Source organism: Copadichromis virginalis, linkage group LG14 (assembly GCF_057382275.1).
Source record: "Copadichromis virginalis isolate Kocher_CV1m ecotype Utaka linkage group LG14, C_Virginalis_male_GT1.1, whole genome shotgun sequence".
In the NCBI taxonomy this organism is placed as follows: Eukaryota; Metazoa; Chordata; class Actinopteri; order Cichliformes; family Cichlidae; genus Copadichromis; species Copadichromis virginalis.
This window is the reverse complement of record NC_140631.1, coordinates 1,547,773-1,570,037: the sequence shown is the minus strand read 5'-3', so window position 1 is coordinate 1,570,037 and position 22,265 is coordinate 1,547,773. Positions and strand designations below refer to the sequence as shown.

At 44.1% G+C, this 22,265-nt stretch overlaps 1 protein-coding gene across 6 annotated transcripts in view; it reads left to right on the top strand.

The window, feature by feature from the left end:
- Positions 1–22,265, top strand: part of snx19b (sorting nexin 19b) — a 58,730-nt gene that overhangs the window by 21,845 nt on the left and 14,620 nt on the right. For all 6 annotated transcript variants that reach the window (XR_014923914.1, XM_085478969.1, XM_085478968.1 and 3 more), the window contains exons 12-13: positions 19,978–20,162; positions 20,281–20,368. Coding sequence is in view for 5 of the 6 variants with exons in the window: in XM_085478969.1 (XP_085335095.1) it covers positions 19,978–20,162; positions 20,281–20,368 (273 nt within the window). In the remaining variant the exon portion in view is untranslated. The remainder of the gene's footprint in view (positions 1–19,977; positions 20,163–20,280; positions 20,369–22,265) is intronic.

Here is a 22,265-nt window from a genome sequence, read left to right as displayed (position 1 = left end):
GACATTACAGATCAGATATCTACGTCAGCCCCAGTGTGCCCTCGGTCAGAGCTCGCCGGCCTCCTCGTCTGTTTGTCCTCATCTAGCTTTAGAAACATGTTTGGCAGGAAATAAAAGTCTCTTTGTTGTTCACATTCTTGATCAAGTTAGATGGAGGACGAGAGGTGCATGTTCAAATGCTGTCAGGATGTTTGCAGAATCAACATGTCTTAGATAAGGACAGGAGCAGGATGAAGTCACGTCCTGACCCGTCGGCCTCTTCACTTCCCTGGTGTCATGTTTTCACCGCTCACCTGAGCCTGTGGCCTGAGATGTGGCTCCAAAGTCACGGTTGATCTTCTGCGTCCAGAGACATACTTGAGAAATGACGCGTCTGTCAGATTCTGGCTTATTTTAGTTCCAACAGGACCTGGTTGTACTTTTCTGTCTTTACCTTAAATGGTTACTAAAGCGAATCCTGCCGTGCAGCGCTGCTCGGCCTGTCCCTCAGGGTTTTCAAAGCATCTTGCTTCAAGGTGCTTAACAAAAATTTAGCATGAACAGTTTAACTTGTTTTTACACCCGATCACATTTAAACAAATTCACATACATGGAAATATAACAGCTGTTTTTAATAACTGGATGAAATAAAGTCTGCAGCCATTCGAAGTGTGAAGCCGCTCTTTCATCTCAAGGCTCCTCAATAATGACCGAACAGAGATGCTGTGTTTCTGGCTGAGCGCAGACGCGCTTATCCGGCAGTCTGCTTCTTTCAGTGGGTACCCACAGCTGTAGGTGGGAGTGGGAATGTAGATCAACCACTAAACTGACAGCTGAAAGCTTCATGCTCAGCTTTCTCTGCATTCCTGAACAAACCTGTGCCTACGTCTGTATCTGCATGAAGTTTGAAGGATGATGGAAGAGGCTGATTACATGCACATAATTGCAAATTCCTCCTGACGTGTGTCACGGTGATTTGAATGTGGTTGTGCAGTATGTTTTGTTTAACTGAAGCCACATTAATCCTCGTGGCAGAGACGCTGCTTGGGCACTTTCCTCTTAATGTTCCCTGAAAACATGTGTCTGACAGCAGAGCTGGAAAACAGCTCTGGTGGTTTTCATGGTGGCAGTAATGCTGTAAGCTTCTACCAGACCACAGTCGCTCATATAGAATTACTTGGCGTTTGTTAGCCGTCACTGGTCGAAAGCGCTGAGCCAAAGGGAAAAGTGTCATCTCTGTAACGTGGACACGGACCCTGACGTGCGTGTGCACGCTTGCGCCCTTTAACTGGTCTCCTGCAGCTTTGTCCTTCGTGTCACGCAGGCCGGTGTGTGCGCTGCTGTGACACACATGGAACTGTGAAAGCGTGAGCCTCTGTGGGCCGTGTGTGATGACAGTCTGGCTCAGGCTGTGATATTACATGCCTTTGTTTTGACCAGACGTGGGGACCGAGGCGCCACAACAGTCCCAATAAAAGCAGCCTGGCATGTGTGCGCTCACACTCAGGCGCTCAGAGAAAAGCTGAGCCAGACTGCAGGGCCGAAGGCTGCAAGTCAGCACCGTGGCCTGAATGAAGGTGTTGATGTGACGAGCCTCGAGTGGACGTGTGTAGACGCATCACATCAGGGAACGCCGTGCACTAGTGTGTGACGGCTGCGTGCACTGCGGCTGTGTGCGCTACTCCACGAACACGGACAGATTCTGTTGATTGTTTTGCCTTATAGCCATGGCCTAATGTTCTTCACGTCATATTTCACATTTTGTTCATCGTACAGAAATTCTGAATCCATTTAGTGAAATAAAAGACGACACTGAAAGCTGCTCCTTGGTTTTCTTATAAACAGAGTTACTGTGAAACAGCTGGCTGCGAGCTGGGCCAGAGGTGTGCACGAAATGAGCGAGGCCACAGTTATTAGTGCAGCGTAACCTCTGGACGTCACGAGGTCGTCAGTCTAAAGCTAGGATTTGTTTTTGTCTCTAACTATAACAGTTTTCTGAAACTAAATGTCACCTTTCAATAAACTCAGCGTCTTCGTTTGGTAACCTAAGCTAAAAGCTGTCAGTAACCATGAATGGCATGGTGTATAGGAACAGGTTAACATCCTCAAGAGCAGAAATGGATCATCATGTAAACCCTTTCCCCAAAGATGAGATCATTTAAGTAAAAAAGGAGGGTCGTGATGTGTCAGAAAAGCAGTCACGCAGAGAAGAGCATGACCAAAGACCAAAGGGTTTCACTGCAGCAGAGACTGATGAGGGCAGAAGCTGTGGTAGAAGAGCGAGAGCAGGACTAAAACTGTGCGATCAGGTTTCTGGGTTGTCTTCTACTTCTGCTTGAAGCAGTCCAGCTCAGGGTTTTCACCTTTAACACTGAACTTATAATGTTTTTACAAGCACGCTGCTGACATAGTACAAAGTCTTTCACTCGACTGTTGGAGGTATTAGTGCTCTGAGAAAAGCAGTAATACTTTAATGGATGAAGGAAACAGACGTGCACTTTTCAGGCTGAATGAAATATGATTCACTTTGTTTTTTTACATGTTAAATACCTACATGGTAATAAACTTACCTGTGGAAAGTCATGACAGCCCAGTACACTGTGACACGAGGAGCCATCAGCTTCCAGTGCAGTTCGGCTGTGTTTGGAGCAGCACAGCTGTGATGTGGTTAAAGACGTCCAAAGGAGAACAAGCAGTTTGAGACAGCAGAGACGACGTCTGTGTGACAGCAGGATAAGGATCACACTTTTGCTTCACACAAATCAAACAAAATCACAAAATACACCTGGGCGGCTCTCAGCATGTCTGTAACCTTGTTTTACAGAATATCACAAGACATTCTCCAATATACAAACAAACAAGTTTAACTCATGTATCCTGACAACATTTGAATAAGATGTTTGGCAGTGGAATTACTATAAAGAAAGTCTATATCACACAGTGCATTCAGAGCAGCATTAAACTTGCTGTTACACTCATGCATTTTCAAAAATAATCAAGTAAATCCTGTCCAAATGGGTTTAATGTTCCTCAGGAAGCTCCCCAGAGGCCCATTGAAGCAGGAAAATCAGTGCAAATCATGTGGTGACTGAGCTCTACCATCACGATTAATCCCAGACATTCAACATAATGTCCTTTTACTTAACTGCCCTGATATGCATCTCCAACAGCAATGATAGAGCCTTTAAAACTTTACAAGTTTTCATTGTTTCTTTTACTCTAAACTCCTCTGTAGTACAAATAGAGTCAGAGCTCCGAGGTCAGAGCCAGGTGCTCGCCTAAACCGGCTCTCTGCAAACTGAGAAGCTGCGGTAAAATTAGAGGTTACTCACGACGATGACCTGTTAATTATCTAGTGTTAGCAGCCAACCCTCGCTCACAACTGTCATGGATATAGATAGAAATGCAGACTAAAAGTGATACTACATCTTTATTTATGCACAGCATTTATGGATATAGTAGCATAAAGGTGTTTACAAAGTCATACTGGCTACTGCTAAATCAACAGGTTTGCTGCGTGTTCTGTAATTTTGGTCATGTATCTGAACAGATGTGAAGCATGCACGGCCAGTTTTGATTTGTAGCCAACATCCCCAAACACAAAATGCCATCCAAGGTAAAGTCTGACATCGTACTGGGATGCCAGCTGTGCAACAAGTCAGGAAATGTCCTCATTATTCCAGATCCAGCTGTTAGTGGTGTTATAATAAAGTGGAAGTGATTAGAAACTGCAGCAACACATTCAGTTTGCCATGTAAAATCACAGCGTCGGGTCAGTGGATTCTTTTCCAGTCTTTCTGCAGACTCGATCGCTACAGACCTCCAAACGTCACGTGGCCTTCAGATTAGCTCAAGAGCAGTGCCCAGAGAGCTTCATCGAGTTTCCATGGGCGAGCAGCTGCATCCAAGTCTTATGTCACCAAGTGCAACGCAAAACAAAAAGCAGTGGAGTCAAGCACGCAGTGTGGAGACATGTTCTTTGCAACGAATCACACTTCTCTGTCCAGTGGTGTGATGGACCAGTCTGGGTTTGGTGTTTGCCAGGACAACAGTGCTTGTCTGACTGCACTGTGCCAAATGTAAAGCTTGGTGGAGGGGGGTTACGGTGCGGGTTGGTTTTCAGGAGATGGGCTCAGCAACTTGGTTCCGGTCAAAGGAACTCTTAGTGCTTCAGCATACCAAGATATTTTGGACAGTTTCATGTGCAGTGATGAGTCATGAAGCGTGTTATATAACTTAGGGCAGCAAGGTAAATATCGATCGATGGATGGCATCACCGAAATCCAACTGAGATAAAAACGAGCTTAATACAAGTCGCTTACAGGAAGCAACAGAGAAACGTGATTTTAGTCTATAAGGAAAATGTACATTTGAGCTTTGTTATCCAGCATGATGTGTAAAGTCGATCCCTATCAAATACCAGGATGTTTGTATGAGTCAGCAACCTGTATGGTACCACCTTCCAGCGTTTCGCTGTTTGCAGCTTCAGACAACATAACGTTGGTTTTGCCAGCATTCAGGACTAATGAAGAGCAATCTGACAAAATCAGTCTGTTTGTGCATACTTCACCCAGCGAAGGCGCTGGGAGTATAGAACTGCATCCTCTGCATGCGTACGGTAGGAAGAGAATTTGAGCTGCTCACAAATGCTATTATATAAAAACAGAGTTTGGTGTGGAAGAACTTGAGTGGCTTGCACAGAGTCCTGACCTCAACCCGATCGAACGCTTTTGGGACGAATTAGAGCGAAGACTGCGCGCCAGCGTTCTCATCACACATCAGTGTCTGATCTTCCAAAAGCATGGCCCAAAATCCCATCAACACACTCAAACCCTGCGGAACGGGTGGGGCAATGTAGTGTCACGCATACCTGCCACTGTTGTCAAGTCCTGTCATCTGGTTGTGTGTTTCAAACTCTTCACCAACACCAGCTACACAAGTTGCAGAATTTGAGTTTATTACCCAGCAATAGTTGTTTCAGCTTGTGTTCAGTGACACTGGGGACAGAAGATCGTCAAAGTGGCTGACAGTGATAGTCGGCTTTCTCTGTGCCATCCTCCCTGATTCTGAAGTTCAACCATAGTGTCAGAGACAGACTGGCGACCCGTCCTCAGTGTCCCCATCTCTCAGTTCAGAGTAGTTCTGAGTAGAAATAACCAGGTTATCAGACTGTTAGTGGAAAGTGAAAGCATGAATTAGGAATGAGTTTATGTTAATCATATTTCATATAAAATTAAAAGAACACTTTTGGTTCAAGATGTATCACATTTGATGTCGTTGCAAAGCAGCCCGGACCCCTGGCACGTCGATAGTGTTGTGCAACTCCGTGGTGGTATGAGCAGCAAAGTAGTTTGTGTTTGTCTTGTTTAGTATCTCATGTTTCCATGTGTTTAGCTCTGAAAAGAAGTTCATGAGAACTGTACTTTAGCCTGCAGCTAAGACATGTGGAGCTAATTAAGATAACAGCTTTGTCTCTGCGAGTGCTGATGCGCTCACTGCGACCACGGACATTTAAATTGTGTCTATTTGGCATTACTGACTCCACATCCTGTCTGTGGTAATCACGAGTCTGTCCTGTGTAAATCCTGACAAGTTTGTCTTTAATGCTCAGAGTTTAGAGGGATGGCGGCTCAAACGATGACCGACGCATCGCCTCGCTGTGAGATCAGACGGTCTGTATGTAGGAGCAGCTTTCACGCCTTTGTGCAGTCTCTGTTCACATTCACTTTCAGTGCCTGACATAAAAGCAAAATAAAACATTAAGACTATGAGTCAAACCTCATGTGATGTTAGTGCCTTTAATTTTAGGGTCACGGGAACCTTTGGAGTCATTCCTGTGCTGCCACCAATTTCCAGCACAAAACAGGAAACTGAAAAACATGTTTCCCAACTCTCTGCTCCTAATGGTCTGAGTAAGCTAAAAACCCCGTCCATTCTTACTCTGATCACTCAGAGCTCTGCGCCTCCTTCTTACAAACACAGTCACACCAGTGGATGCATCCGACTGGAGCAGCCAGGCATCAAACCACCAACCTTCTGATTAATAGATGACCCGCTCTGCCTCCTACACTGCAGCTGGCTGACTTGCTGCCACAGCAATTGTCCAGCCCTCGAGCCGGAGACTGTGAGCTGGCATGTGTGCTGGACTGAGTGGTGTCCTTTTGTAGGTACGAGTGTTAAAGCGGGGATCTTGTTGTTCGTGCTTTTATTGCACGTTTGCAGGACGGCCACGGTTGTAATAAAACTCACGGCTTGGCCTCGACAGTCTGTTGCCAGTTATTCTTTCCTAGCACTTCAAACATTGTCACGTCGTTATATTGATCGTATCTGATTAGCAGGCTGGAAACTTGGAATGTTTTATGCAGGTCATCTGCAACGTGTCTGAAGTTAACTTTGGCTTCTGGACCTAATGCTGCAGCTTCATTCAAACTACAGTGTGATGCCAACTAGGGCACTATGTTTTTGAAGTTTCACACACACTGAACCATTTTTACTTGCCCTCATTTGGGCAAAGGTCCTCTGAGACCTGTCCTACAGTCTGCGTGTAGAAAAGGACTTTCTTTATTATTTGTTAAGAAATGAGGGCAGCCCTGTTATTGTTTTTATGCTGTTTAATGTTTGTTTAATGCTCTTTGCCTGACAAGGAACACATGTTCATAAATCACTGTATTGTGCAGACACTGTGTGGGACCCAGTTTTGGTTCAAAACTTCATGCATGGCTAATAATGTCTTACTGTGAGGCGACCGTGCTGATCTCTGCAGCACCGTGCTGTCTGGTGGAATCACTGGAGTTTTAATATTACCAGCCTAGATGTTTGCTTGTTGTCTAATTGTTAAGTAGTCACATCCTGTATAAAGTTTTGGAAAACATGCATCACCACATCCCAAAAGGTTGATTCTGTTCATGTGGACGTAGCGATGGAGGAGGCAGCCTGAGGGTCCATCTGTCACCACCTTACAGCGCTGTGATTGCAGCCATTCCCCCACTCTGTGTGAATGGGACTCATGGTTATTGATCAGGGGTCATGACAGTTTGCATATTAATGACGTTTCAGTCATTGTGTAACCGTCCTGTTTGTTGGAAACCTGCAGTCAGCTGAGACTGAAGAGGTCACCTGATGAACAGAATCAGCCTTTAACGATTATTCACCTGCATTGTTGTTCAGCGTGCATCACCACTGTATTACTACCACAGTAATAATGTGGTAGTAATACAGGATTGTAGTGACTGACTCTCAATTTAAATAAAATAAAAATGTCACAGCAGCGGTGACAGAACTTGAGAGACAAATGTAACTGTAGCTAATGTCATAGTTATGTTTCCAACTCCGGCTCGTCCAAAGCCCGTCGCTCGTCCCGTCTCCCTTCCCTCAGACCCAGAACATGGTTGGCCCTCCCTGAGTCTGATGTCTGGTTCTCATTTGGTTTCTTCCTGTCAAAAGGGAGTTCTTCCTTCTCACTGTCACTGAGTGCTTGCTCACAGAGCATCGTTGGATGGTCGGGGTTGAGACAGCTGTTGTTGTGATTTGGTGCTATATGAATACAATTCTGCTTCATGGTTTATAGAAATAACAGTTCTTAATGAGGTGAGCTCAAAGTTGGAAAGATGTAAATATGGATCCTGGTAACGCTCGACTACAAAACTAAAACTGTGTCAGAGAAATGAAAATTAGTTTCAGCCTCATCAAATATTAGTTGTAGCTATTATCTGTGTTTGGGACAAATTAGACACGCTACCCTAAACCAAGCCAACACACACTCATTAAATACAATAGGCCTGAAAAACAGTGTGCTGAGGTCTGAGAAGAAGCTGCCCCTCAGCCTCTGAGCCAGCCTGCACACGAGTCATTCATCGTCTCTTTCACTTGTCAAAATTAACATCGGCTTGTCCTCACTCATACGGCTCAGCTGTTTGGTTTTCCAGTCTGTGGGTTAGACTGGGCTGTGTTCCAGTAAGGATGTGTTGCAGTGTCTGTAGAAAGTGAACTCCCCCTTCACTCTGGCTGGAGGAAGCTTACCGAATGCATTATTGTTAAAGCTAAACAAATCCTTGTCACTGTCCATTTCTGTAGCTTCATGTATCTGTGAGGCCCTAACCTCTGTTGAGTTCATACAAATACAAGCAGGAGGCCGTGTGCGTGTTGTACTGACCTTAGTGCTGTTGCAGCTGGATGCTGTTAGCATGAACTGATTGCAGAGAAAACAGAAGATTAGATGTTTGAACACAGAGTCATTTTACTGCCTTTACTATCTGATGCTCAGTTTTCAAAAGCACTGAAAAAATCAACATGTGGATTTTTTTCTTTGGAGCTATTGCCCTAAAAACAACAGCTGCTACATAGAGTGCTGCATTATTACTTACAACCATGCACCTCTACATGCATTACCCCATTGATGAAGGTGTACATACACAAAGAGGTCAGAGGTCTCACACCTGACCTGTTTGCTGTGTTACTCAGAGAGTTTAACATCCTCACTTTCTTCAGTTTCATAGCTCTGCCAGTAAATGTTTATGCTTCTGTCATTTCAGTTAAAATCACTGTGTCAGCTGTATTACCTCCAGCATGGTTTGCTCAGTTCAGTTTGAAGTACACAAAGAAGCTGTAAACTTACAGGATGCAGTGATGTGTGTGCTGCAGTAAACACTGCAATTCAGGTTCAGTCAGAATTTAGCTTTTTTTGTTCTAGAAAATGGACAAAAGTTATAAACCATAGTAGATCAGAAGGTAAGATTTTAGATAAATCTGAAACTGGAAAAAGAGGCACATTTTACAGGGAGTGCAGAATTATTAGGCAAGTTGTATTTTTGAGGAATAATGTTATTATTGAACAACAACCATGTTCTCAATGAACCCAAAAAACTCATTAATATCAAAGCTGAATGTTTGTGGAAGTAGTTTTTAGTTTGTTTTTAGTTTTAGCTATTTTAGGGGGATATCTGTGTGTGCAGGTGACTATTACTGTGCATAATTATTAGGCAACTTAACAAAAAACAAATATATACCCATTTCAATTATTTATTTTTACCAGTGACACCAATATAACATCTCCACATTCACAAATATACATTTCTGACATTCAAAAACAAAACAAAAACAAATCAGCGACCAATATAGCCACCTTTCTTTGCAAGGACACTCAAAAGCCTGCCATCCATGGATTCTGTCAGTGTTTTGATCTGTTCACCATCAACATTGCGTGCAGCAGCAACCACAGCCTCCCAGACACTGTTCAGAGAGGTGTACTGTTTTCCCTCCTTGTAAATCTCACATTTGATGATGGACCATAGGTTCTCAATGGGGTTCAGATCAGGTGAACAAGGAGGCCATGTCATTATTTTTTCTTCTTTTATACCCTTTCTTGCAGCCACGCTGTGGAGTACTTGGACGCGTGTGATGGAGCATTGTCCTGCATGAAAATCATGTTTTTCTTGAAGGATGCAGACTTCTTCCTGTACCACTGCTTGAAGAAGGTGTCTTCCAGAAACTGGCAGTAGGACTGGGAGTTGAGCTTGACTCCATCCTCAACCCGAAAAGGCCCCACAAGCTCATCTTTGATGATACCAGCCCAAACCAGTACTCCACCTCCACCTTGCTGGCGTCTGAGTCGGACTGGAGCTCTCTGCCCTTTACCAATCCAGCCACGGGCCCATCCATCTGGCCCATCAAGACTCACTCTCATGTCATCAGTCCATAAAACCTTAGAAAAACCAGTCTTGAGATATTTCTTGGCCCAGTCTTGACGTTTCAGCTTGTGTGTCTTGTTCAGTGGTGGTCGTCTTTCAGCCTTTCTTACCTTGGCCATGTCTCTGAGTATTGCACACCTTGTGCTTTTGGGCACTCCAGTGATGTTGCAGCTCTGAAATATGGCCAAACTGGTGGCAAGTGGCATCTTGGCAGCTGCACGCTTGACTTTTCTCAGTTCATGGGCAGTTATTTTGCGCCTTGGTTTTTCCACACGCTTCTTGTGACCCTGTTGACTATTTTGAATGAAACGCTTGATTGTTCGATGATCACGCTTCAGAAGCTTTGCAATTTTGAGACTGCTGCATCCCTCTGCAAGATATCTCACTATTTTTGACTTTTCTGAGCCTGTCAAGTCCTTCTTTTGACCCATTTTGCCAAAGGAAAGGACGTTGCCTAATAATTATGCACACCTGATATAGGGTGTTGATGTCATTAGACCACACCCCTTCTCATTACAGAGATGCACATCACCTAATATGCTTAATTGGTAGTAGGCTTTCGAGCCTATACAGCTTGGAGTAAGACAACATGCATGAAGAGGATGATGTGGACAAAATACTCATTTGCCTAATAATTCTGCACTCCCTGTATTTGCTGCATCTCTGCTTCAAAGTCTGGAAGAATTTGAGCACAATTTAAACAGCTGAACTTTCTTCGGTGGAGCGAGGTCACAGAAACATGAGAACCAGCCATGTTTCCAGCTTGATGCTGGTTTGTAAAAAGAACACAAAAAGTCCGTTTGCCTCGACCAGCAAGCAATTCAAACTAAACTTTTATATGAGGATACAGTTTATTCTTACCTCAAACCTCAGACAGCACGAGCTTTAAAACGCTGCTTCCTCTTACTGTAAATGTGTTCAATTACTGTAGCTCGTCCACTTTAGCATGGCAGGCCCTTAAAGGAGTGATAAATACATTTCTCCTACAAGTGTGCAGTAACCACAGCACGACAGCATGAAATCACGGCATGAATTACATGCTCCAGGCTGTTCCTGTATTTATCTGTCAGGAACTGTAGGACTTCCCCTTTGCATTCATAAGTGTGATTTATTGTAGTTGTGTCTTAATTATGTGAATATCAGTGTTCGCTTGCTGAGCTTTAACCAGCCTCCCTCTGTTATTGGGGACTAGGCTAAGCTTACATTACCTGTGTTGAATTTTGCACTGTACGTTGAAAGTGTTCACTGGATTCCAAGTGTTTGAAATAAATTCACATTTTTCAGCAACCAGACCTTTTCAGCCTCATGGTTCCCTTGGAAAACATCATTCACTGATTCATTCTGCTGCTGGTGACTGAAAGCATCTGCAGCTTCACAGAGGAGAAAGCCTCTCTGTGGGGATGTCCATGACTTCCAGATTTCAGCCAGCTATTCTCAAAATGTATTAAAACAGACAATTTGACACTGATAGATGTTGATTATGTTCGACTTAATACAATTAAGGGGGGATGTGTATAAAGAATATAAAATATGTCACCCCCTGGTGGTGGTGTTCCTCGAGCCTCAGGTCGCCTGCCAGAGGCCTTCTGGACAAAGCCTGGATCTGCTGCAGCCAGCTGTCCGGGTTTGGGTCACAGCTCACAGTGCTCTCTTACCACTTTGGACTTTGCCTCCCACATCTGCTCCAGTTGTTCCTTCACCCCCTGGTACTTCCTTTGTGTGCTCCTTCTTGCTGATGTTACTGTCTGCTGGGAATGACACATCTATTCGAGCTATCGTCCACCACTGTGTCTGGCTGGTTGGCCAGCAGGACAAGTCCCACAGGACCTCAGCCCAGTTGTTCTCATCCACTTTTGGTGGCGTCTCCCATCAGAACTTGGAGACCTCTAATCCATGTTGTGCACTCTCCTAGTCTCTTGTGCCCCTCAGTGTATACTATAACAGCTTTCATCAGTTTATCTTGATACGATGTGATGTTTAAACTCAAGAGCTTTATACAGTCTGCAGCCTGGGTGCTGTCAGCTGTGATGGACTTCAGCCTCTGCAGATGTGGTGCTTAGGCTCTGTGCTGTTGTATATGACTCAGTGGTGAATTAGATTAAGTGCTTTGGGTTGTTTCTGTGAATTAAAGTTCTTCACTCTTAGAAACACTGAAACAACATATTTCCTAAAATACCAAAAGATATTTTACTTATTTATTTGCAGTTTTAGCATTTTTGTTTGCAACTTGATGGCCTGTCAAAGTTAACTGAAGTTCTTACAGACGTAACTTGAGTCTTGTTGGAAGCTTTTTTTCCCTTTACAGTTATTCGTGAGATGTTTTTTGGTGGCTTAAAACAGCGAGACATTAGAGTAAATCATGATGCCTGGCACAGCGTCCATCCGTTGTTTCTGTGCTGCTCTGCACTGTGGTGCTTGGGCCTCATTCCTGTTTTCTTTTCTTCCACAGCTCTGAGGTTCAGAATAAATGTTGCATAACAGTGTCTGTTTGGACAAACAGTTAGTTCCCTGGAATTCTTAGTAGTAACTGAAATGCAAGTGAAGGAGGACTTAAACCTCATTAAACCTCAGCTATCCAACTTCACCTGTCTACTCCAACCTCAGCTATCACATGGACATTCAGTGGCATCCGCCCTACGCTGTGATGTTGTGTTTAGCTTTTACTTTGGCTTTAAATAACCTCTCCATCGAGTCTGGGTGGTGACTGATGGTGTTTCCACTCTGATGGTAAATCTTGGTCTTAAAGAGGTCAGGTCAGAATGAAAGAGGTCAGAATCTCCCAGCTAAACGCAGCCCGTTGAATCTAATCATCACAAGACCTTAAATGCAGCCGTAATGTGAAAGGCTTTAGGGAAATGGGATCAGTTTGAGACCTGTCAGTGCAAGACTATGCCAGGCTATTCTGATGACCTAAAGAGCTTCAAATCTGCGTGGGAATGCAATTAGGCATTGGTTATATTTAAAAGGATTGGCTGGTTGGAGGATATGATCTTCAGCATTAGGGAGGTCAGGCATGAAGACGAGGTCACAGAACATTGAACTGATGAAGTCAGGAGGTTAACCAACTGTTGGTATTTGGCCTTGAAGTTAGATGCATGTTTATGTAGTTGGGGCAAATGTTAAAAATCATCATTGATATATTAATCTGGGATTTGGGATACCACAGTGGTGCAGTCACAGCAACAAAGTTCTGGACTTTTACCATCTGAGGGTTATTTCTGACTCTAAGTGGCTCCAAAGGTGTGAATGTAAAGGGCTGGCTCTGAGATTGGCAACCTGTCCAGAGTCATATCATTGTCGTTATCACCTGTGGGACAATGTGGAAAATGTAAAGGGAATTAAAACAAGCCTACATTTCCAGCTGTTCTGGTTCCACGTGCACCAGTCAAAGGTTTGGACACAGCTTCTCATTTAATGGTTTTTCTTGATTTCATGACTCTTTGAATTCAATTCAATTCAATTTTATTTATATAGCGCCAAATCACAACATAAGTCTCCTCAGGGCGCTTCATAGATACAGAGAAAAACCCAACAATCATATGACCCCCTATGAGCAAGCACTTTGGCAACAGTGGGAAGGAAAAACTCCCTTTTAACAGGAAGAAACCTCCAGCAGAACCAGGCTCAGGGAGGGGCGGGGCCATCTGCTGTGATTGGTTGGGGTGAGAGAAGGAAGACAGGATAAAGACATGCTGTGGAAGAGAGACAGAGGTTAATAACAGATGTGATTCAGTGCAGAGAGGTCTGTTAACACATAGTGAGTGAGAAAGGTGACTGGAAAGGAAAAACTCAATGCATCATGGGAATCCCCCGGCAGCCTACGTCTATTGCAGCATAACTAAGGGAGGATTCAGGGTCACCTGGTCCAGCCCTAACTATATGCTTTAGCAAAAAGGAAAGTTTGAAGCCTAATCTTGAAAGTAGAGATAGTGTCTGTCTCCTGAATCCAAACTGGAAGCTGGTTCCACAGAAGAGGGGCCTGAAAACTGAAGGCTCTGCCTCCCATTCTACTTTTAAATACTCTAGGAACAACAAGTAGGCCTGCAGAGCGAGAGCGAAGTGCTCTAATAGGGTGATATGGTACTACAAGGTCATTAAGATCAGATGGGGCCTGATTATTTAAGACCTTGTATGTGAGGAGCAGGATTTTGAATTCAATTTTGGATTTAACAGGAAGCCAAAACAGGAGAAATCTGCTCTCTCTTTCTAGTCCCTGTCAGGACTCTTGCTGCAGCATTTTGGATTAGCTGAAGGCTTTTCAGTGAGTTTTTAGGACTTCCTGATAATAATGAATTACAGTCGTCCAGCCTGGAAGTAATAAATGCATGAACTAGTTTTTCAGCGTCACTCTGAGACAGGATATTTCTAACTTTAGAGATGTTGCGCAAATGGAAGAAGCAGTCTTACATATTTGTTTAACATGTGCTTTGAAGGACATGTCCTGGTCAAAAATGACTCCAAGGTTCCTCACAGTGTTACTAGAGGCCAAGGTAATGCCATCCAGAGTAAGAATCTGCTTAGATACCATATTTCTAAGATTTTCAGGGCCGAGTACAATAACCTCAGTTTGATCTGAATTAAGAAGCAGAAAGTTAGCGGCCATCCAGGTCTTTATGTCTTTAAGACATTCCTGCAGTTTAACTCATTGGTGTGTGTTATCTGGCTTCATGGACAGATAGAGCTGGGTGTCATCTGCATAGCAGTGTAAATGTATGCTATGTCTTCTAATGATGCTGCCTAAGGGAAGCATGTATAATGTAAACAGAATTGGTCCTAGCACTGAACCCTGTGGAACTCCATAATTAACCTCAGTGTGTGAAGAGGACTCTCCATTTACATGCACAAACTGGAGTCTATTAGATAGATATGATACAAACCACTGCAGCGCAGCACCTGTAATACCTACAGCATGTTCTAATCGCTCTAATAGGATATTATGGTCTACAGTATCGAACGCTGCACTGAGGTCTAGCAGGACAAGCACAGAGATGAGTCCACTGTCAGAGGCCATAAGAAGATCATTTGTAACCTTCACTAAAGCTGTTTCTGTGCTGTGATGAGCTCTGAAACCTGACTGAAACTCTTCAAATAAACCTCTGCAGATGATCTGTTAGCTGTTTGACAACTACTCTTTCAAGGATTTTTGATATGAAAGGAAGGTTGGAGATTGGCCTATAATTAGCTAAGACTGCTGGGTCTAGAGATGCTTTTTGAGTAAAGGTTTAACTACAGCCAGCTTGAAGGCCTGTGGTACATAGCCGATTATTAGAGATAGGTTGATCATATTTAAGATCGAAGCATTAATTAATGGCAGGACTTCTTTGAGCAGTTTTGTAGGAATGGGGTCTAAAAGACACGTTGATGGTTTGGAGGAAGTAATTATTGAAGTTAACTCAGAAAGATCAATTGGAGAAAAAGAGTCTAACTTAACATCAATGGTACTAAGAGTAGCTGTAGATAATATTGCATCTGTGGGATGATTATTGGTAATTTTTTCTCTAATGATAAAAATTTTATTTGTGAAGAAGTTCATGAAGTCATTACTAGTTAACGTTAAAGGGATGGTTGGCTCAAAAGAGCTCTGACTGTTTGTCAGCCTGGCTACAGAGCTGAAGAGAAACCTGGGGTTGTTCTTATTTACTTCAATCAGTGATGAATAGTAAGATGTTCTGGCTTTGCGGAGGGCTTTCTTATAAAGCAGCAAACTATTTCTCCAGGCTAAATGATGATCCTCTAAATTTGTGACACGCCATTTCCTCTCCAGATTACGAGTCATCTGCTTTAGGGTACGTGTTTGAGAATTATACCACGGAGTCAGGTACTTCTGATTAGAGACCTTAGTTTTCACAGGAGCTACAGTATCCAGAGTCGTACGTAGTGAGGAGGTGAAATTATTAACAAGATAATCGACCTCTGTTGGGGTAGCGTTCAGATAGCTGCTCTGCTCTGTGTTGGTACAGGGCAGGGGTGTCAAACTCAAATACACAGCCAAAATTCAAAACTGGAACAAAGTCGCGGGCTAACATTAATATTTATTGAAAAAAAAATCTTCCTCCAGATATAAGATGAATCTTTTCTTATGGACTCAGATAAGTTTTGCTGGAAAACTGAATATGGAACAAGCAAAGCTTAATACAAAACAATATATATATTAGCTGTATAATACCAGTAGGCCAGCTCTAATAGTAATTTGGTATGGCTTCGCGGGCCAAATGTAATTAGGCTGGCCCGCGGGCCAGAGTTTGACACCTATGGTACAGGGCATTGAAGATGATAACAGTGGGTGGATTATGTTCTTAAACTTAGTTACAGCGCTTTCAGAAAGACATCTACTGTGATAAAGTCTACTCTCCACTGCTGTGTAATCAATTATTGTAAATGTAAATGTTATCAGGAAATGATCAGACAGGAGAGGGTTTTCAGGAAACACTGTTAAATGTTCAGTTTCTCTGCCATATGTTAAAACAAGATCTAGAGTGTGATTAAAGTGGTGGGTGGGTTCTTTTACAGTTTGCATTGTAGATTCTCACTGAAGGCATCAAAACTATGAATGAACACACGTGGAAGTATGTAGTAAACACAAAAGTGTGAAACAACTCAAAACATGTTTGATATTTTGCATTCTTCTGCTTTGACTCCTGCTTCGCTCACTCTTGGCCTTCTCTCCATGAGCTTCATGAGGTCGTCTCCTGAAATGGTTTCCAACAGTCTTGAAGGAGTTCAGAGATGCTGAGCGTTTGTTGGTCCTTTTGCCTTCACTCTGCGCTCCATCTCATCCCAAACCAGCTCCACTGGGTTCAGGTCAGGTGGCTGTGGAGGCCAGGCCTCCATCACTCTCCTTCTTGGTCACAGAGGCCTCGCACAGCCTGGAGGTGTGTTTGGGGTCCTTGTGCTGTTGGAAAATAAATGATGGGATGGCATGTGGCTGCAGGATGCTGTGGTGGCCATGCTGGTTCAGTGTGCCTTCAGTTTGGAATAAATCACCAACTGTGAAACCAGCAAAGCCCCCCCACACCATCACGCCTCCTCCTCCATGCTTCACGGTGGGAACCATGCATGTAGAGACCATCGTTCACCTTTTCTGCACAAAGACACGGCAGGTGGAGCCAAAGATCTCAGATCTGGACCCATCAGACCAAAGCACAGATGGTCTAATCTCCACTCCTTGTGTTTCTTAGTCCAAACATGTCTGCTTGTTGCTTTTCCTCAGTCGTGGTTTCTCAGCAGCTGTTTGACCGTAAAGGCCTGATTCACACAGTCTGCTCTGAACATGCAGAGATGTGTCTGCTGCTGGAGCTCTGTGCAGCATCTATCTGGGCTCTGACCTGAGCTGCTGCTAACGATTTCTGAGGCTCAGCAGCAGAGGGACTCTCGCACTTCCTTTCCTGGGCGTCCTCATGTGAGCCAGTTTCATGGCAGTGCTTGATGCGACTGCACTTGGGGACACATTCAACGTTTTAGCAATTTTCTGACTGACTGACCTTCAGTTCTTAAAGTAATGATGGGCTGTTGTTTCCCTTTATTCAGCTGTTTGCTATAATATGAACTCTAACAGAGCCCAGGCTTATCCCCACCTGGGTCTGTCAGACCATCTCTCCCTTCTGCTACACCCAATATACACACAAAAGATCAAGAGCACTGGGATTACAACCAAAACCGTGAGAACATGGCCGCAGGATGCTATTCCGATGCTTCAGGACTGTTTCCACTGCACAGACTGGGATGTATTCAAGGTGCAGGACACTGACAATCGTGTCGCATTGGACAGTTACACCTCCACTGTCTTGGACTACATCTGTTTCTGTGTGGACAACGTAACAACTTGGAAACGATTCCGTGTGTTCCCTAATAATCCACCCTGGATGACACACGGAGTTCAACAACTTATTTGAACAAGGAACAACGCTTTCAAATCCGGGGACCAGGAGGCATACAGTGCTGCCAGGGCCAACCTGAGAAGAGGCATCAAGACTGCCAAGCAGCAGCACAGGAGGCGTATCGAGGCCAGGTTTGAGAACAACACAAACCCAAGGCAGGTCTGGGAGGGCATCAGGGCTATCACGGACTACAAAAGAAGAACACCATCACCCTCAGCCGACAGTTCTACTCTGGCTGAGGATCTAAATCTCTTTTATGCCCGTTTTGATAGGGAGAACACCGACCCTGTCCTGTCCCCTCTCCCCTCAACCGACCCTGCTCCGGTCCTGAGCACTCATGAGCTGAGGCGTGTGTTCCGGAGCATTAACACCAGGAAGGCGGCCGGGCCGGATGGAGTGCTGGGCCGGGTGCTAAAAGACTGTGCTGCGGACCTGGCGGACGTCTTCACCTCTATATATAACACCTCGTTGTCCTGTTCACTGGTACCATCCTGTTTCAAAGCAGCAACCATCGTTCCCATCCCAAAACAGTCAAATGTCACATGTCTGAACGATTTCAGACCTGTGGCACTCACCCCCATTCCCGCCAAATGCCTGGAGAGACTGGTCATTAAACACATCAGAGCTGCTTTTCCACCATCCCTGGACTCGTACCAGTTTGCATACAGGGAGAACCGGTCAACCGAGGATGCGATCGCCACAGTGCTGCACACATTACTGAAGCACTTGGAACACAGGAACACCTATGCACGGCTCCTCTTTGTAGACTACAGCTCGGCTTTTAATACCATCCGGCCATACAAACTCCGTCCCAAACTCCACCAACTGGGACTTAACTCCTCTCTGTGCAACTGGATTGTGGACTTCCTCACTAACCGTAGACAGAGTGTCAGAGTGGGTAAGAACACCTCTTCCACCCTTGTGGTCAACACCGGTGCCCCTCAGGGGTGTGTTCTGAGCCCTCTGCTATACACTCTCTTCACCCATGACTGTATTTCCTCCTGCGCGTCCAATCTCATTGTTAAGTTTGCAGATGACACTACAGTGCTCGGACTTATATCCAACAATGATGAGACAAACTATAGGACAGAGGTGCAACAACTAGAGTCATGGTGCCACGACAATAACTTGGTCTTAAACACCAAAAAGACCAAGGAGATCATTGTAGATTTCCGGAAGAGGGGTCATAACAACCATCTGCCTCTCTTCATTGGCAGTGAGGCGGTGGAGAGGGTGAGCAGTTTTAAATTCTTGGGGGTAACTGTGACCGAGGACCTGTCCTGGGGCAACCATATCACCTCAGTTGCACGGAAGGCCCAACAGCGCCTCTACTACCTGAGGAGACTGCGGAGCGCACACATTCCCAGATCTCTGATGTTGAACTTCTACAACTGTGCCATCAGCAGCGTTCTGACGTATGGATTTCTAGTGTGGTTCCCCAGCTGCACCAAGGCCGATCAGCAAGCACTCCAGCGGGTGGTGAAAGAAGCTGGCAGAATTATTGGAACAAGTCTGCCAGAGATCAGTAATATCTTCCCCACTCGCTGTCTGAGGAGGGTGCACAGTATCCTGCGGGACCAACATCACCCTGCGCGCCACCTTTTCCATCTGCTGCCCTCAGGGAGAAGGTACAGGTCTATACAGGCCAGAACATCCAGACTGGCCAACAGCCTGTATCCACAGGCTGTGAGGCTCCTGAACTCTCTGCCCCCCTCTCACGGACAATAACCATATCCAACTTCTTAATAGCAATGAACTGGTCTGCATTGGTGCATCATATCTTTGTTCTCTTCCCCCTCCTGCCCCCCCCCCCCCCCTCTTTCTTAAATAGATAACTATCATATCTGATATCATATCTCACAGTACAATAATATTGAATGGGTTGCATTGTTGTATTTTGTCATGTTTCTCAGGTCTTTGTCTGAATTTCTACGAACATTATTGCTAAGGATTGTCTTATTGCATTGGAGTCACACTGGGTTAAATATGTACACTTGGGTTTTAAGGGGTATTTATTATTTTCTTCTTTTTTTGGGTTGTATGGAAGCCCCAAACGCAATTTCATTGTTCTTGACAATGACAATAAATAAATACTACTAACAGTTGCCAAACGAGGCTGTCAGCTGTGCACCAACCTGATGGTCCCAACACCATTAATACATAACTCCATATATCTTCATATATTTGATGTCTTCAGTTTGTATCTACAATGTAGAAAGTAGTAACAATAAAGAAAAACCATCAGATGAGGTGTATGCAAACCTTTGGCTGGTGGTGTACTTTAGTCACTGAGAGGCAGCAGGTGGTGGATGTGCGTTTGCAAACCTGTATGTTGCTCCAGTTCAGGACCAACACACTAACATGGGGACAGTGAACACTGTCACACTGTTTCTATTAACCGAAAGCTCTTTGTGTTTTATTTCTATTCATTTCAGATGGCTCGATGTGAGTGTGTCCAACCTCACATGTACCAGGTACTGGGTGGTGTACCTGCAGGTCATCCAGGAGGCTGTGTGGCCTGGTGGAGCTTTGCCAACTGCCCCAGTGTTTGAACGCAGCCAGCAGCAAAAGGATGACACCAAACAACAAGCTTTACGCTGTCTGATGAGACTCGTACCAGGTACGTCTCACGCTCGTTATGGCGCGATCCTTGAATCGGCATCGTTCCTGTTACAGTATTTGCTCTTATTCAGTCAGTTTGAGTTGTTTTTACATCTCAATCTTTTTTCTGTGTCTAGATCTGGTCTCAGATGTGTTGGGCTCAGAGAAGTACAGACTCAGCTGGCAGACTGCTCTGGACTCTTTTCAGGACCCCCACATCAACAGGTCAATATACCCACTTTGTAGCGAGCCTGTCTGCCGTCAGACGCACCTCTTCTTCTCAGAAAGGATTCATCATAAAATTATACAAAATATGGTTCTTACATCAGATTCTGCTTCCTGTTGTCATGCTCAGTTTTTATTTGATTTCCTTCATTAATAAACAAAATGATCTATTTTCTGTGGGACGCCATATGAACGGTAGAATCAGCACAACCTGTAACAGCTCCCTTTTAGCTTTTTGTCTTTTTGTGTGCATTCGAGCGTCCACAGTTTTCAAGATATAACTTTTGTCTGAAGATGTCAGTAACAGCTCGAGGTGATTTAGACTGCAGAGTGGAGTAAAAAAGAGTTTCCACAGCGCTGTGAAATGTGCATTCCAGTTATCACAATCGCGCGATTGCAGTTGTTGCTGAGTGACCCAACCAGGGAATCACTTCTTGTCTTCGGCTTCACAGCATTATACTCGGCCTTGGAGGGCATGGTCAGCTAAGTGTTTGAGCTTCACTCTTACTCCACAAGGTTAAAGTTGATATTGAAAAGTAAACATATCCAGTATAAAATATCATGAAAGGTTGTGGAGAGATCAGTACAATACTACAATACCTTTTTTTTTTTAATGCAGTGCCGTACGATGTCTCAATGCTGCCATAAAGTTTTGTCAAATCACAAACTGCATATGTTCAAATCACACGTTTTTACAGCGTGTCGAAGCCAAAGACTTCATCCAGTTTTGTTTCATTCTGGTTAATTGTCAGCATGTTGTGATAAAGACGTCATAAGTTTCAGTATAGCCCTCGCCCTTCAGGGCCAGTTCCAGTTTCCAACAATGGCGGCAGCTACTTAGTCTTAATATTACTCTTGTTTATGTTTCTGGGCCAAAAATAAACTTTTAAGATATTTTCAGGTGAGAATGTAGCTGTGCAAACTTTGAATATCTGCTTAGTTTATCAACACATCACGTTTGCAAAGTGCTCGGACGTTTTCATAGACGTCTGGTACCCACCAGCTCTATAGCCGACCGGGAGGTCAAGGGTCACTAGAGCTGATGAGAACAGCGAACTCTCTGCACATCATTTTCTGACCCCTTGTGTTCTTTGGCTACTCAGGTTAAACATGATATATGAGTCACTCAGATAACTTAAAAATGTTACTGTTTGGCTTTTTCAGTGTTTTATTTGTTCCTGGGTAAATCGGTTTGGCTGAGATTAAAGTTTTCACACAGCTGAATAAACGTCAGCAGACAGCTGATCGTCAGAAGTGTGAGACGGTCGAGAGTTTACTCCAGTGTCCTGTTATATTTTAGATAGCAAGGAGTTTATTAAAAGTTAATAAACTATCATCTGTTTTTATTTTTAGTGAGCAGCTTAAACACTTCCAGCTGTAAGCTAATGATAGTTATATAAGAGCAGATGCTGCTGGTGCAGTCAGCTGGACGTTTTACGTCCAGTGGATGATGATCTGATTAGTCGACTATCAAAATAATAATTTGTGGCAGCCGTAGTGTGTACTGTTTCTAACAAAGCCACATCTCCACACTGACTCTTCTTTTATATGTCACCAAACCAACTGGCATATCTGTAAATGAAGATGATATAACCGTGACTGGGTTAGCTTTACTCACTGCAGGTGGTAACTAGCTGCTCTTGCCCCCTTCCAGATCATTTATTGTTCCACAGTCAGAACAGCGACCTTCCAGTTTCGCTGTGGAATCAGTGGACCTTTAAATTGAAAGCTGCTATCTTTATGCTGTTTATGAGCCTGCAGGGAGCGGTCTCATAAACAGCAGTCATACTGGAAGGTATCTGGACATGTCGAGGAAATCATCCAAATTTAAATCAGGTGTATTGTTTTATTGTTATGGGAAGACCCCTGGGACTTTTATCCACATGTCTCATATTAT